At 34.1% G+C, this 15931-nt stretch overlaps 2 protein-coding genes and 1 pseudogene across 4 annotated transcripts; 1 reads left to right on the top strand and 2 right to left on the bottom strand.

The window, feature by feature from the left end:
* The first annotated feature begins 575 nt into the window (after positions 1–575).
* Positions 576–3476, top strand: LOC112590382 (uncharacterized; annotated as a pseudogene).
* Positions 3477–3781: 305 nt separating this feature from the next.
* On the bottom strand, positions 3782–5337 carry LOC112590381 (protein ALP1-like). Its single transcript, XM_025306682.1, has 3 exons — positions 5137–5337; positions 4816–5031; positions 3782–4664 (listed from the first exon to the last, which is right to left on the bottom strand). Exons 2-3 carry the CDS (start codon positions 4940–4942, stop codon positions 4225–4227), a joined length of 567 nt encoding a protein of 188 aa, XP_025162467.1. The 5' UTR covers positions 4943–5031; positions 5137–5337; the 3' UTR covers positions 3782–4224.
* On the bottom strand, positions 5207–6533 carry LOC112590380 (uncharacterized). Of its 3 annotated transcripts, none has more exons than XM_025306681.1 (3): positions 6112–6533; positions 5483–5532; positions 5207–5397 (listed from the first exon to the last, which is right to left on the bottom strand). In XM_025306681.1, the coding sequence occupies exons 1-3, from the start codon at positions 6242–6244 to the stop codon at positions 5377–5379; spliced, it is 204 nt and encodes a 67-aa protein (XP_025162466.1). In that variant the 5' UTR covers positions 6245–6533; the 3' UTR covers positions 5207–5376. The 3 variants fall into 3 exon arrangements, with proteins under 3 accessions (XP_025162466.1, XP_025162465.1, XP_025162464.1); XM_025306680.1 differs by having other exon boundaries at positions 5483–5665; positions 6112–6532; XM_025306679.1 differs by having other exon boundaries at positions 5483–5683; positions 6112–6514.
* Between the last annotated feature and the right edge of the window lie 9398 nt (positions 6534–15931).

The following is a 15931-nucleotide window of genomic DNA, read 5'->3' as shown; positions in this document are numbered from 1 at the left end:
TCAATGCGGATATTGACTTTTGGCCACATTTACACATATTCTGACCCACTGTGTGCCATGGTCGAAAAGGAAACGCATACAAACGAAAGCCGCGTACATGTGCTACATGTATGCGGCTTTCGTTGCGCGTTTCCCCCTTCCACCGTGAGGCGCGGAGCCGCTAGGTTGAAATCTGCTATCACTGATCATGAGTAAGCTCAGAGTGCGACAAGGCGAGCATGAACGGGCTATCTCAATCTCGCTCAGTGCGCCAAGCGTGTGAGAAGACAGAGAAAACCGAATGATGGGGGTAAGCTTTGACCGTGCGTCTAAGAATTTCCAGCATTACTTGTGCCTGTGTCGCGTGTCTGCTCACTAGTGGTGAGACAAGGTCAAAGTGATTCAATTGTTATCCTTCTCTTACTCATATATATATATATATATATATATATATATATATCATTTTCACTATAGTCTGTTTTAGTAGCTCAGACATTAACCAGACTCAAATCATAGACATAAACCTCGTATCGTTACCGACATATCGAGTTAGTTGATGTCTATTTTCTCAGGGGGCATATCAGGACAGACATATGCTTTCGCCCGGTGGCCGCTCTCAGGTTTCTCTAGAAGGTTTGTTCGCGTCGCACACTCCAACATGCTCCTATTTGCCCCAATGTGTTCCAATCCGTTTGCATCACCGGAAACTATATGGCGACCAAGCGTTCGCGTCGCATTGGAGCATTCCTCAAGGAGCAAATAGGAGTGTGATCCATTTATCCCAGCTTCGGAGGTGGTGCAGTTTGGGCAGAAACAATTTTGTCATGAGCGCATGCGCAATCATTAGTTTACTTTTGCGAAGAAGAATGCAAAAAAGTACGACTAAATTAAGAAAACGTGTATTAAATATTCAGGTATTTAAAATGTCTTGCATAAGATTTTAGTTGACTGCTGAAATATGCATTTTTATAATTAATTAACTAATAGTAAATTCAAAATAGGTTAAGTGATTTTATTTTAGGACAATTTGTGTAACTTATGTTTATATTTTATTTGAATTAATACGTGAGCAAAAATGTAATATTTTACATACGACATATTATTCAGTAATTTGTGATTAATATATTCCAACATTATTTGTTTTAAAGTTATTTTAACCAGTTAAGAAGTATTCACTTACACAACTATTGTATTTAATATTAATGATTTTTTTGTTATAGTCTTCAGCAAGACAAACAATCCATAATGGCTGAATCTAATCAGAAAATTATGATAGCACACCCGAATGCTAATTCTTTAATAACAGGATCTATGATTCCAAAGAACTCAGCTATAAAAGTCATGCCAAAAATATTGTCATTTAAATTAGTTAAGCCTCAAACACCAAATACTTCTGCCGTAACTCACATAACGGACTTAACACAATACTTAACCACAGTGCCTTTGATGAATAAGATGAGTCCTTCCAGTATTCAGTTGCATGAAAGTCCTTCCATTACAGCAACAAGCTCTACGCAGCATACAGATACAATTATGAGTTCATTGGATTTTTCGATTGTAAACTCAGATTCTTCCACAGTTATGGAAAAGGAACTTATGACAGATAATGAAAAAGAGAATGATTCTGTTTTCAACAGTGTTTTCAACAGTGATAGCCATTTTATTTGGAGTCAAAAGTATAATGTTATTTTTCTCAGAATATGAAGAACATGAGAAAAAGTTTCAAAAACGGAAATATCAAAGTAAGGAGGCTATGTTTCAAGCGTTAGCAGAGTCGTTCCAAAAGAAAGGTTATATAAATGCTACCAAAAATCATATGAAAAATAAATTTAAATTATTGAAGAAGAAATGGGATATACATATTAAACGGACCACTGGAAAAAATAGCTCTGGAAAAGGCACAAAACCTCTTCCATATGAAGAGTAAGTTTTATGTTCATTCTGTTTCTTGTATGTGTCATAATTTTAAATGGAATACTTTCAATTGATACTCAGAAAACATGAAAGTTTTGAAGATATCTAAAAGATATGTTTTAAATATTTTCTAAGAAAAGATATTTTTAAAAAATATCTAAAAGATATCTTTTAGAAATATCTTGAAGATATCTATAATGAGATATCTTTCACATATCTTTAAGATCTCGATGTTTTCTAGATCTTAATATGTCCTTAAATATCTTTCAAATAACTTAAGTATATTTTTTGATATCTAAAATAAAATTTGTAAACGTTTTAAAATATCACGTCTTAAAGTGTAAGATGTTTTTTTACATTTCATCGAAATATGTAAAAGATATCTTAACTTGTTGCATAAGGTATTTTTTAAATCTCTAAAAAATATCTTTTTCAGAAATACAAGACATAGCAAAATATCTTTTAGAAGTCTAAAAGATATCTTTATGTCTATTTGGGCAGTTTAATCAGCTTTCTTTTTTGATATTTTTGCTTTCTTTTTGTTATTTTCGAAATATTTAAAGTATATATATTTAATCACTAATGGATTGTATACTTTTCCTTATAGAGAAATGATAAAAATATTTGGAAAAAGTCATAGTGGAGTGCCACTTATTGTAGCTAGCCGTAATTGAATTATTTCTCAAAAAGAAATTTTGCAAAACGTCTGTCAAAATTTGTCTGAGTGAGTAATGATCTCTCTAAAATACATTTTTAAATTCTTGTCTTCATTTAGATAAGTAATTAAAAGTGTTTTCTATTATAGAAATGAGAATGAAGAGCAACAAGAGCAGATTTCTTCTGTACTACATTCACCGAATCCCGTAACTGTAGGTACCAATTTAAATCTCTTGTCATCGAGAAACAATTCGTCACCAACAAGGAGCAATGTTTCAGTTCCGACGTTATCGACTAATAGCAGCAGATCATCAATGACGGGTAGCAGCTGCTCCTCTTTAACAAATACAAGAGTAAAAGTACGAGATGGCAAATTGGCGCTTACTTTGCAATCAGTCAAAGAATCCATTTGTGCCGTGTTACAAAAAGAAAGTAATGATAAACAAGAAATACGCACAAAATTCTGACAGAGCTTCAAAAATTTAACGAATTGCAAAAAGAACGAAATATCATTCTGCAAAAACAACTTATGGTATTTAAAAATTTGGCCAAAAAGATAAATCCAACAGAGAAACTATTATTACATGACTGAAAACATTGAAATAATTGTTAGATATAAACATATATTTTATTTGACCATATTTAAAACAATGTTGGTTATGTTTTTAGTTTTTGATTAAATATAAATATTTAATTTCTCAAATTTTTATTTATTCGTTTTCTGTTAATTTTAATGGATAGCACGATAAGACTTCGTATTAAACTTCTCGAGAAGTCAAAGTTAAGTTTACTCGATTGAGTTTTTTTGCATAATAAAGCAGTATTATTTAAAATCAGTTGCTGATAAAGGATAAAAACTATTACAATTTCTTTTAATCATCAGTCATTTTTAGTCAGTTTAGTCAGTTTATTGAAATATTACACACGTGCATTATACATTAATTGTATTTATTTTTTGTGAAAAAATTATTAGAGATATAAAATATATGATATTAAAACAAACTGATGTGTGGATAACTGATATGTATTGTTGAAAAGAATTTTTTTGTTCAGAGACATTCTATAATCACAAATAAAACTTTAATATAATATTTAAGAGATTTTATTATCTTTCTTAACTTCTCCTAATATGAATAATTTAATATAACGATTGTTAAGATAACGATCATTATGTTAAATTGTTTGTGTAAAAAAATTAAATTAAAATACATATACAAACATATAAAATAAATATAAAATATAGATGTGTATTTTAACTTTGCTATACATACATAGAATACTTAAAAAAAGTAGAACTTATTACAAGAAGTAATCATCTTCTCATGGCCACTTTTTAAGGTATATTCAGACAAATATGTATGAGCACATGATATATATAAACATAAAAATAAAATAATCAATTGCTTTTTTTTACAATAAGCGCGTATAAAATTCCAAAACGTTAAAAGTGTAATAAAACGCAAAAAAGGCAAAATAATATCTTGCAAAAACAATATAGCGATATTAGAGAAAATGATAAAAAGAATATACCTAAGAAAAAGAATTATCATATGAAGACTGAAAACATAGATATTGATGTAAGATATAAACATATTATTTATTTAACGCTGAACTTTTATATATTTATATATATATATATATCATATAGTCATTAAAATTTGTCTTAATATATCTCTACTCTACGTTGAATCGTCTTTGGAACAATTGTCGGCATAGTTCATCTCTGAGATCACAACCACGTCGCTCATCAACAAAATTTTCATCCCTATCTTCTGGCAGGACATGGGGTAACAACACCTGTGCATTTACATCAGCATGATTGTCGTCCTCGGGTTCTTCCATGTATTGCATATCATTAAAGTCAGCCATATTATGAAGGACGCAACAAGCGAAAATGAATTTAACGATGAACTGCATGTTCCTCAGCTTAAGGAAATATAATTGCCTGAAACATTGTTTCAATACTCCAAATGTATGTTCTACAGAGATTCTGCACTGACTATGTATACGATTAAAGTTTCTTTGGGCCTGTGTAAGATGTCCATTATCCCGATATGGAGTAATTAATTGAGGAAGGCATGGATATGCAGCGTCTCCAAGAATTATGTTTCCGTCTAAAAAAATTACATTTGCTTAAGATAAACATCAAAAGTTAAATAAACATTCACGATAAAGTATATGTATATTAACTAAATTAAACAAGAATAGAGATATTCGACTAAAACAATAATACAATAATTGTTTATGATTATTATGTATTCATACTGTGACAGAGTGCTGGTAAGTCTTCAGCCAGACTAGAATTTGCAAATACTCTTGCATCATGCACTGAGCCAGGATATCCAATTAACACATCTAAGAACTTGTTCTGCTCATTAACTGTTCCCTGCATGTGAATGGAAAAATAATGTTTTCTATTGATATAGGCTACTGGGTCTTCAGAAGGTTTGTCTATACAGATGTGTGAACCATCAATAGAACCTATAACAGGAAAGAAATATTAATTAAGTTATATCATTACCCACACTAAATTACAAAAATGTAAGTTTAAATTAAGTACATCATCAGAAAAAATTACATTATTACCAATTATTCCTGGAAAATTTTTATTTTCTACATAGTATTTCTGCGCTCTCTGCTTTTCTGCCTCAGTGGGTTCATACCGAATAAATTCATTTCTTAAATCATATAAAAACTGTGTGACTCTTTGTAACACTGATTCAAAGGCACTAAGAGACAAATTAAATCTATCAGCAACATCCCTGAAACTTGTACTTTGATGCCCAGCAAACTATAGAAAAGTAAGAATGTGTTTTTCAGCCGAAACTACTTCAAATCCTCCATGTCCTATATAAAATATTAATTATACTTTATTTAAAATAAAATGAAAAACTTATGATATTAAATCTTTAATTTAAAAAACAGTACTTACCTCCCAGATTTCTAAAATGTGCCCAATAACTAAATCTGTCCACCATGCTTCTGAAAAGCATTCTTTTTAAACAATAATGCATAATAAATTCTTCATCGGTATACATTGGCACTATTTGTTCAATATAATTAGTTATGCATGTTCTACGTCTTCTTTGAATGATACCTTCAGCCATTTCAATAACTGCATTAATAGCAATATCTACAAATTACATAAAATCAAATAAAAATGCACTAACTATTTAAGGAAATGACGGTAATTATACAGAATACCCCCTCACCTCCAATTTTGACGAAAAAATATTTAATCGACGCGTTTTTGCAAGAGAAACAACTTTTCTATTTGAAAAAATCGTCGCTCTGTCTTGTGGAGCGAGATATAAATTGTTAAAGTTGATGACAATTTAGGTTAGGAAATCTGTCACGGAGGCGACAGATAAGATTCCGACAGAGATTTTTTCAAATAGAAAAGTTGTTTCTCTTGAAAAAATGCGTCGATTAAATATTTTTCATCAAAATCGGAGGTGAGGGGAATATTCTGTATAATTACCGAAAAGACAAATTAAAACTAATAATGTTCAAAGGTTATAGCAAATAAGGTTAGGATGTCACATCTTCATCAATACTCACTCTCTATTTCATCGTCGTTCCCATTGTCTTCCACAAATAAATCACGGATTACAGCTAAAGGTAAAAGATTTTCATTAATTTCATTCATAATTAATATATTAAAGCCAATGAGAAAATCTTCCAATGGATCCATGCTGCGAGTTTAATTTGCATGTTTGCATGCATCTTAAAAGAGGAGAAACTGCTCCAATCCGTTCGTGTCACTGAGCATTGGTGCACATGAACTCATCTGCTCCAACCACCATCTTATCCGTGATCCAAATGCTCCCTGGTGTATATTGGAGCATGCGACGCGAACAAACCTTCTTCTGGTTCTACTGAACGCGGCCATTATGTCCGCGAGTGTACAGAAGGCGCCTCACACTAGGCTCGGTTAAAAGCAGCCCGTGACCTCTCTCCTTCTCTCTGTCTCTACTAAGCCTAATATTACATGTGTCGTATGACAAGCTCTTTGGATGCATTGATTGGCGTACGCGGAGGAATCCTAGAAATATTCTGTTTGTTAAGGCTCGTCTACAATAGCTGTAAGAGTAAGGCTGTAAGGCTGTAACGTAAGCTGTCAGCGAATGAAAATATTTCATTTCGTGTCTTGCAACCTTACAGCCTTACTCTTACAGCTAATGTAGACGAGCCTTTAACCAATTAACATATTCGAAAAGATTGTCGTACGACAAATTAAAGGCTCGTCTACATTAACTGTAAGAGTAAGGCTGTAAGGTTGCAAGGCACGAAATGAAATATTTTCATTCGCTGACAGCTTACGTTACAGCCTTACAGCCTTACTCTTACAGCTATTGTAGACGAGCCTTTATATTAGCCTTAAGGCTCGTCTACATTAGCTGTAAGAGTAAGGCTGTAAGGTTGCAAGACACGAAATGAAATATTTTCATTCGCTGACAGCTTACGTTACAGCCTTACAGCCTTAAGCTAAGACTCCATGCATGCGGTGAGCTCCGGCAAACGGCTGCGGTGACCAATCAGGAGACAGACGCATGCCGGAGCTTGCCGCAACCGGACTTGCGCCTCCCTCCTGATTGGTCATCGCAGCATTTGCCGCAGCTCACCGCATGCATGGAGTCTTAGCTTTACTCTTACAGCTAATGTAGACGAGCCTTTAAAGGTCATTCTACAATATGTGTCGTAAGTTGTAAGCCGTAAGAATTGGCGAATCACAATCAATTATTATAAAAATAATCGGCCATAATTGGTCAGTTCTTACGGCTTACAACTTACGACACTTATTGTAGAATGACCTTTAAGGCTCGTCTACATTAACTGTAAGAGTAAGGCTGTAAGGTTGCAAGATACGAAATGAAATATTTTCATTCGCTGACAGCTTACGTTACAGCCTTGCAGCCTTACTCTTACAGCTAATGTAGACGAGCCTTTAGGCCTGATCTACAATACGTATCGTAAGTTGTAAGCCGTAAGAATTGACGAATCACAGTCGATTATTACAAAAATAATCAGCTATAATTGGTCAGTTCTTACGGCTTACAGCTTACAACATCTATTGTAGACCAGGCCTTAAAGCCGTTGCACGTAGAAGAATTTAACCGTAAACGTAAGGCCGTAAGAAAACTGACCAATCACAGTCGATTATTCCTCTAGTGCAAGGAGAATAATCGATTATGATTGGTCAGTTTTCTTACGACCTTACGGCAGGGCAGGCAAACTCTCATGTTATAGACTGTGACATTGGAATGAGCGCCGCCAATAGACACGGGGGCGAACTAAATTTAATGGTGTCGTCTCGAGCGACAGTTTTCTTTAGACTATGTTATTTATATAGATTATGTCCATATTCTAAACTCTTTATTTTATTACTAAATTTATTAAAGGTGTCTCTAAAAGTAACTTATATCGAATTAGAAGACATATTATATAAACATTTTTAAAGACGTTTTTAGCAACAAAAAGTAGTTTAGAATATGGACATATATATATATATATATTATGCATATATATAAATTTATAAAAATAAACAGTTTACGTAGATTATTTTGTTTATTTCTTGAACATATGTCATTATAAGGAAAGGTAAATAATATAAGAGTTATATTATTTATATCTCGGAAACATGTTCATACATATATTACGCAGTGAATAAAATATAAGGCCTTTTTACATTAATACGTAAAAATATGTAAATCCAAACATTATAGACATGCACAAACAGTAAATATATAAGCATTATTTAAAAGCACAAGTGATTTATGCGAATATTTCGTTTGTGTTTCTTAAAATAATCAGCTGTAATTTGAAAAAGAGGATCTGAATAACTAGGTAAATTTAATGACCCTTTTAAAATTTTTCGAACAAAACTAAAATAATAATTAATAATATGATCAACATACATATGTATAAACTTAGCTTTCATCGACATTTCATGCCCACATTTTATAAATTCAAAATCAATCCTTTGCATTATATTTTCTTTAATATGAGTTGAAAATTTTACGTAATGCGATATTAGTGGTAAATATAAACGAGTTTTTTTCTTGCAATTTTCTATTGCTATAATATTATTTTTAAAAATTATATTCTCTTGCAACATATTTTAATTCTTCATGCATTTCACATTTATGGAATAGTAACAATAATTGTTTAATTGGAAAATTATGCATACTAAATGTCGTTTTGTCGTTATAATTTTCACATTGCACGGGTATTTCTATTGATATATTAATATTAGGTATAGGTGTAACTTCATTATTTTCAAATGTAGATGAATGCAAAAGTTGTTTCAAATTTAACAAATATGTAGAAATATTATCAGTTGCACAATTTCCATATACTAAAGAAGACTGAATAAATGCATTTATTAACAAACTTTTATAATAGCCTAAGAAAGCAGTACAGTTTGGGTTGATGTTTCTACCATCATATTGTCTTAATTGCCCGAAAAAATTTTCCAAAGCATCTTGATTAAAAAGTTTGGTAGGTATTTCGATAAAACCTAATTCTTTACAATAATCAACTATTAATTTAAATCCTTTGATAGTATATATCCAGTTTTTTAGGACATCAGGAAATTTTCGATCATGCGATTTCTTTTTTTCAAATTCCATTGTATTAAAGATTGCAATAGCATCGTCCCACAATTGTTCATATTGTCCATCTTCTATATTAATATTGCCATTGACAGAGTCAAATAAATTATTAAAAAATAACAACAATTCGGCAGTCTCTTTTCCTTCCTGAGACATGCATCTTGTTTCACAAGAACTGAAAAATCTACTTGAACTCATTAGTGTCATTACTGAGGCCACGGTGCGACTAAAAACTTGAGTGCAATAGGAAACCTTCATTTTTTTTTATTTTATTTGGCACTATATAGAAATCTGTTAATTTGTGCATTATTCGAAAATTACCATTACTGCGATCAATGAAATAAGCGTCCTCTATATGTTCCCACTTAGCTATTCGCGTTTTATTATCTGTTAACTTATATTTCAAATCTTTTGTAAGTAAATTATTTCGAATACATTTTAAAAGATGTGGTGGATCAAAGACCGGTATTATTTGTTAATTGTTAATAACAATAACATTCTTTATTAATGTTTTATTATTTACTGATGCTTCTTGCTTTGAATTAATAATAAGATTTTGTATAACTTTACTATTCGTTCCTCCTTGATCACATATTGACGCTATAATTATTAATCCTGCATCTTGACCTCGTGTTACAATTTCTTTGAAAGTACGAGCAATATCTATCCATGATGTAGTGCCTTTACAAAAAGAAAATGCTACTGCTTGTTTCCATGGAATGCCAAATATGCTTTTGAACATCCAAACAAGAGCATGATCTGCAATTACAATTTTTCTGTCGTATCCGTTATCTACGTAACCTTCAATAAGATCAGTAGCTGGATTATAAATCAATGAAGAGCCTAACTTAATCTCATCGAAAATTAGTATACAATATTTGTATTTGTCATCATCAAAAGTTTGCACGCGAGTTTTTATTTCCTCAAAAATATTATCACATATCCCTGGTTTTATTGGAATTTTTTGTAACAGTGTTCTTAAAGTTTCTTTGCAAGGCAAACAAAATATTTTTTCAAGAAATCTATACATTCGTGGGCTTTTTTTATATAATGTAATAGCAAATATTTTGTCTTCAAGAGTATATGTTTTTTTATACTTATTTTTGTTCATATTCCTTAAGTAGCTTGTAAAATAATGTTTTGCAGGTTGTGGTAATTCATTGATAAAATGCAATTTTGCAGAAATCTATTAGCTTCTTGTAAACGTAACAATAAATTATTTCTTCGTGCAGTGCGTATAATAGTCTTTCTAAGTGAAGCCACAAAATTATAAATTTGGCGTTCCTTAGGTTAGAGATCTACTGTCTTATTAACATTAAAACATCGTAACAGATTAACTGGAAAAAAATAACAAAACATGTTAAAGAAAAGAAGTAGACAAACATTGATAAACAAGAAAAACATGCTACATTGGTTAAAAGCAACACAGAAAAACATAAAAAAGATGAAAAACATGAAAATAACATAAAAAAGATGAGAACACAACATGCTGAAAAAAAAAGAAATAGAAATACATGAATAAATAAGACAAACATGCTAAATTAGTTAAAAGCAACACAGAAGATTTATATTAAATTTATATTAATTGACTAATTAAGATTTATATTAATTGATTCGATAAGATTTAAATAATTTTCTCAACTATTACTAGGAGAAAGAAAGTTTCAAAAACTACTTGAAATAAAAAAAAATCAGTGGTGCCATTGGCATTGGAAAATTTTTTCCCTTCATTTGTATGAGTTTGTATGATTTCTCCATTTTATCCAATGGAAGAATTCGTTACCTGATGGTAGAATGCTCCTATTGGACAAGATGGAGTTTAAAAATTCATCTTCAAAATTGCGGACAACTTTTTCGTCCATGATTGTACATAAATAGCATGCAAAAATATTGTGACTTTCATACATTATTTAAGAGCTGGAGACGCTCTTGAAGACATTTTTAAGATCAACCAAATTTTTTTTATATTATATTTTTTTAATAATAAGTAATATGTATACAGGGTGTCCGGTAACTTGTTAAGCAGCTGCCGTGTACAGGCCGATTATGTCTAAGTAAAAAAAATTTGTCTGTTTATTAATTTTTATAAATATATAAGCAGTCGATGCAAATTAGCTGAGTATTATTTTATCATAGATTTAGCTGAGTATTATTTTATCATAGATTTACATTTTATCACTTATATATTTTATTTATCAATGTAAAGTTGCAGTCCAAAATTCATGATAAGTATTGGAAATGTTGAGTAAACGTTACATATATTATAGATTTTCAGTACTACCAGTGTATATAGGAACACATCCTGAAACGTTAATTTTGGTATTAGATGTAAGTTATGAAGAGAATCTTTTAAAAGATATATTCTCCCAACACTTAAAAAGATGCCATATCTTTTCAACACTCAAAAAACAATATTCAATTTTTTTTCACTTTTATTTCCACATTTCTTTTTATTGCTCTCATAAACTTTGTAACAAATGTTAATGTATTTCTTATATTAAATACTTTTCTTATATAAAATACTTTTTCGTCTTTTTTAGCGAAATGTCAATTGCTATGACAATTTCTTTTTTATAATATACTATTATTCCAATGTTGTGTTTTATGTATGTCTGTTGGATAGCAATGTGAATAGACAGCAGGTGGCTGCGTGACTAAATCTATGATAAAATAATACTCAGCTAATTTGCATCGACTGCTTATATATTTATAAAAATTAATAAACAGATAAATTTTTTTTACTTAGACATAATCGGCCTGTACACGGCAGCTGCTTAACAAGTTACCGGACACCCTGTATACATATTACTTATTATTAAAAAAATATAATATAAAAAAAATTTGGTTGATCTTAAAAATGTCTTCAAGAGCGTCTCCAGCTCTTAAATAATAATGTCCACTAATAAAGTTCCCCTTTTTATTGAACAAATTGTTATGAAGTTCATACATAAAATGACTAATTCAATGATTAGCAAAATATGAAGATATATGAAAAAATAGTATATACTATGAATACTATTTCTTCATGTCTTAAAATTTCGTTAATAATGGAATTAGTCACTTTATGCGAATCACTCTGTATATTGTAATTAAATATTGTATAATTTCATTATAGAATTATAATGAAATTTACCTTTATTTTTTTTCTCCAAATTTTTTCTCAATCTATTTTTACTTGAACATAAATTCGGCGACTTTGTATCACGTTCAACAAATAATATTGCTGTACCTACGTAATGTAAATGTAATATTTCCGGATTAATGCAATATGAATATTTTTGAAGTAAAATAAAAAAATATAATAATATTCAAAGTACTCTGTCTATTTTCTCTTTAAAATAAATCACACTTTTTTCTTTCATGTTTTCCTACTGCATTATACAAGTTTTGAATAATTTTAATATAAAATTGATTAAATTGTAACGAATAAATAAATCCTTGTGATGGTAACGCCCGCGGGGTTCGGTGCGATCGGTCGCCCACCGTCGCGCCTGACTCGCCGCTTCCGCGACGCTTCGCTCGCCGCCGCCCCGGTGCGTTACTAGGGTGAAGGGGGTTGTGGAAAGTTGCTTCTCCTCGCAAGAAATGTGTGTCCGGCGTTTGGTGTGTTAGCAAGTGTGGTGCGCCCCGCGAGGCACCCCGTTTATTAAAAAAAAACAAAGATATTTGGTTCTATATATACAGGGTGTCTTATAACTAATCTGGCAGAGCTCGTGGAGACATAGAGCGGGTTAAGACAAATATGAAAGTCTCATACCGTTTTGTGAGATTCGCAATAATTATCGAGTTATTAATGACAGAAATCTGAGGAATGAGTGCACGTCGAGACGTTATGGAAGGAGTATCTAGCCGCTCAGGCTAAAGAGCACTGCCCAGTCGACAAAGGAACTGTTACCGGCGTGCGGCGAGAGGAAGGACGACGCGCCAATGTTTATGTCCTTACCTCGCCGCTCCTACATCCCGCCGCACCGTGTCTAAGCTCGCGCCGATATGGCCGCTGAATATTCACGATTATAATTATGAGATTATTTTATGAGGTACCACAGATAGCTCATATTGAATTGTAAAGTTCAAGATTCAAAAGTTCTTCGAAGGAAAACATCGAAAAGGAGAAAGCGATAGATTTAAAATAACACATTCGGATTTGCGTTGTATCGCGATTATACCTAGGAATCAATTTTATGCCGAGTATCGTTGATGCACTATTGACAACGATGGTCCTCTTTTCGCAATTGTACGATACAGAACTTTCAGTTCCTTCTGTCGTTAATATACCACTGACAAGAATTACGATATAAGACAACAATTTATGCATGATATATGGTAAAAATGTTTGGTCCATGATACAGCTTGCAAATGAAATATGAACGATACAGAGAAATATTAACTGAAAATATTAACACTGAATCTGATTCATCAAGGTTTATGGTTAACTTAAACAAAATTGTGCTTTTTTCAATCAAAATTTCTTAATCGTTCTCTCTCTCCCTCTCTCTCTCTCTCTCTCTTTCTCCCTCTCATTTCGTCAGAAAATGGGTTCATTCAACCAAACATATTTTCCGTATAGACTTGAATAAAACGATAGGACACGATGAGTCTCTACGCGAATTCTATCATACTCTAACAATTAAATATTCTCCTAACGATAGAGTACAATAGAGTTCGATGAAAAGTGTTCATCGTACTCTATCTTTACGCGATATCATTTCTTTCGGATCCGATGCAGCAAAACGATAGATTGCGATAGAAAACGATAAGAATCTCTGTAGATCTCATCGCTCTCTATCGCTTTCTCCTTTTCGATGTTTTTCTTGATCGAAGAACTTTTGAATCTTGAACTTTACAATTCAATATGAGCTATCTGTGGTACCTCATAAAATAATCTCATAATTATAATCGCGAATATTCAGCGGCCATATCGGCGTGAGCTTAGACACGGTGCGGCGGGATGTAGGAGCGGCGAGGTAAGGACATAAACATTGGCGCGTCGTCCTTCCTCTCGCCGCACGCCGGTAACAGTTCCTTTGTCGACTGGGCAGTGCTCTTTAGCCTGAGCGGCTAGATACTCCTTCCATAACGTCTCGACGTGCACTCATTCCTCAGATTTCTGTCATTAATAACTCGATAATTATTGTGAATCTCACAAAACGGTATGGGACTTTCATATTTGTCTTAACCCGCTCTATGTCTCCACGAGCTTTGCCAGATTAGTTATAAGACACCCTGTATATAAATGTACGTAGGCGGGCTCGCTGGTTCGGTGTGGCGTCGGCGATGCCCGTTCCTCGGTGCCCGTGATTCCGCTTAGCTGCAGGGGACGGTCCCCTATCCGCGGGGTCAGAGAGGATGTCCTGCTGCCTCTTGGCGGTCCGACGCCCTCGGCCACAAGTCCTGTTGAGGGCGGTTTATGCCAGTTGTTCTCTGGATAAGTTGGAGATGGTTTATTCCGGGTGGCTTACCACGGTCAAAACTGACGGACGAGCACGTTCACTTCTTCACACGCCGACTGTGGAAAATTTGTCTGTGGCGGCGGCTAATTGCTGCCGACACAGACGGACGAGCACTGATAAATCCGCGAACAGATACTTCGGAAATATTCTATGTCGGTGGCCAACGGCTGCCGACGTAGACGGACGAACACTTATACTCGCGTACAGGGACTTAGAAGCTAATCTACGTCAGTGGCTAATTACTGCCGACGCAGACGGACGAGCACTGATATCCGCGAACAGAACTCAGGAAATATTCGATGTCGATGGCCAACGGCCGCCGACACAGACGGACGTATACTTAGAAATCGCGGAACGGCGGCTAACTGCTGCCGTTCGTTCGGAAACAGATACTTAGAAATATTCTGTGTCGGTGGCTAACTGCTGCCGACACAGACGGACAAGCACTTATAAATCGCGGAACAGCGGCTAACTGCTGCCGTTCATTCGGAAACAGATACTTAGAATTATTCTGTTCCGGTGGCTAACTGCTGCCGACACAGACAGACGAATACGGTAAATTCGCGAACAGATATTTAGAATTATTCTGTGCTGGTGGCTAACTGCTGCCGACACAGACGGACGAATACGGTAAATTCGCGAACAGAGACTTAGAAATATTCTGTGCCGGTGGCTAACTGCTGCCGACACAGACGGACGAGCACGTATAAATCCGCGAACAGAGACTTAGAAATATTCTGTGTCGGTGCCTAACTGCTGCCGACATAGACGGATGAATACGATAAATTCGCGATGCCGGTCGGCTGACGAGGCTCGGCTGCCGAGTCTTGTAAAATTTCCCGGTGGTTCAGTACGGTGTGGAAGCTTTACTCACCGGCGGATGCCTTGCCTTCTCGTCGACTTCCCTGCACGGTTCTCGCTGGAGCTCTCCTTGGTAGCTGATTTGACTGACTGACTGTCTCTGACGGTCTGCCTCGATCTCTGCTCGAGAGCGGGTTTTATACCCTAAATGCCTCTCGACGATCGGTGGCCGATAATCGGGGGACTAGTTCCCCCCGATTTTTCGGAAAGTCGCGCGATTTTCGCGAATTACCCTTTTCTGGGGAACGATCTTCCCCGACCGTTTCGCCGAATTCGGCTTTTTTCCGGCGGTATGTCGGGTTGCCGCGGCATAGGTGTTCGGTGCTGCCGGGGGCGCGCGACGATGATTTCTCGCGATCGTGTGACGATCGGTGGTCGCCGTCACACGATAGTAACGGGGGTAAAACTCTTCGTTACATCCTCAGACAGTAAAAATTTTCAAGGGATATCTTGAGA

This window comes from Harpegnathos saltator, unplaced genomic scaffold (assembly GCF_003227715.2).
Source record: "Harpegnathos saltator strain DR-91 unplaced genomic scaffold, Hsal_v8.6 scaffold796, whole genome shotgun sequence".
Classification (NCBI taxonomy): Eukaryota; Metazoa; Arthropoda; class Insecta; order Hymenoptera; family Formicidae; genus Harpegnathos; species Harpegnathos saltator.
This window is presented reverse-complemented; position numbering and strand designations above follow the sequence as displayed.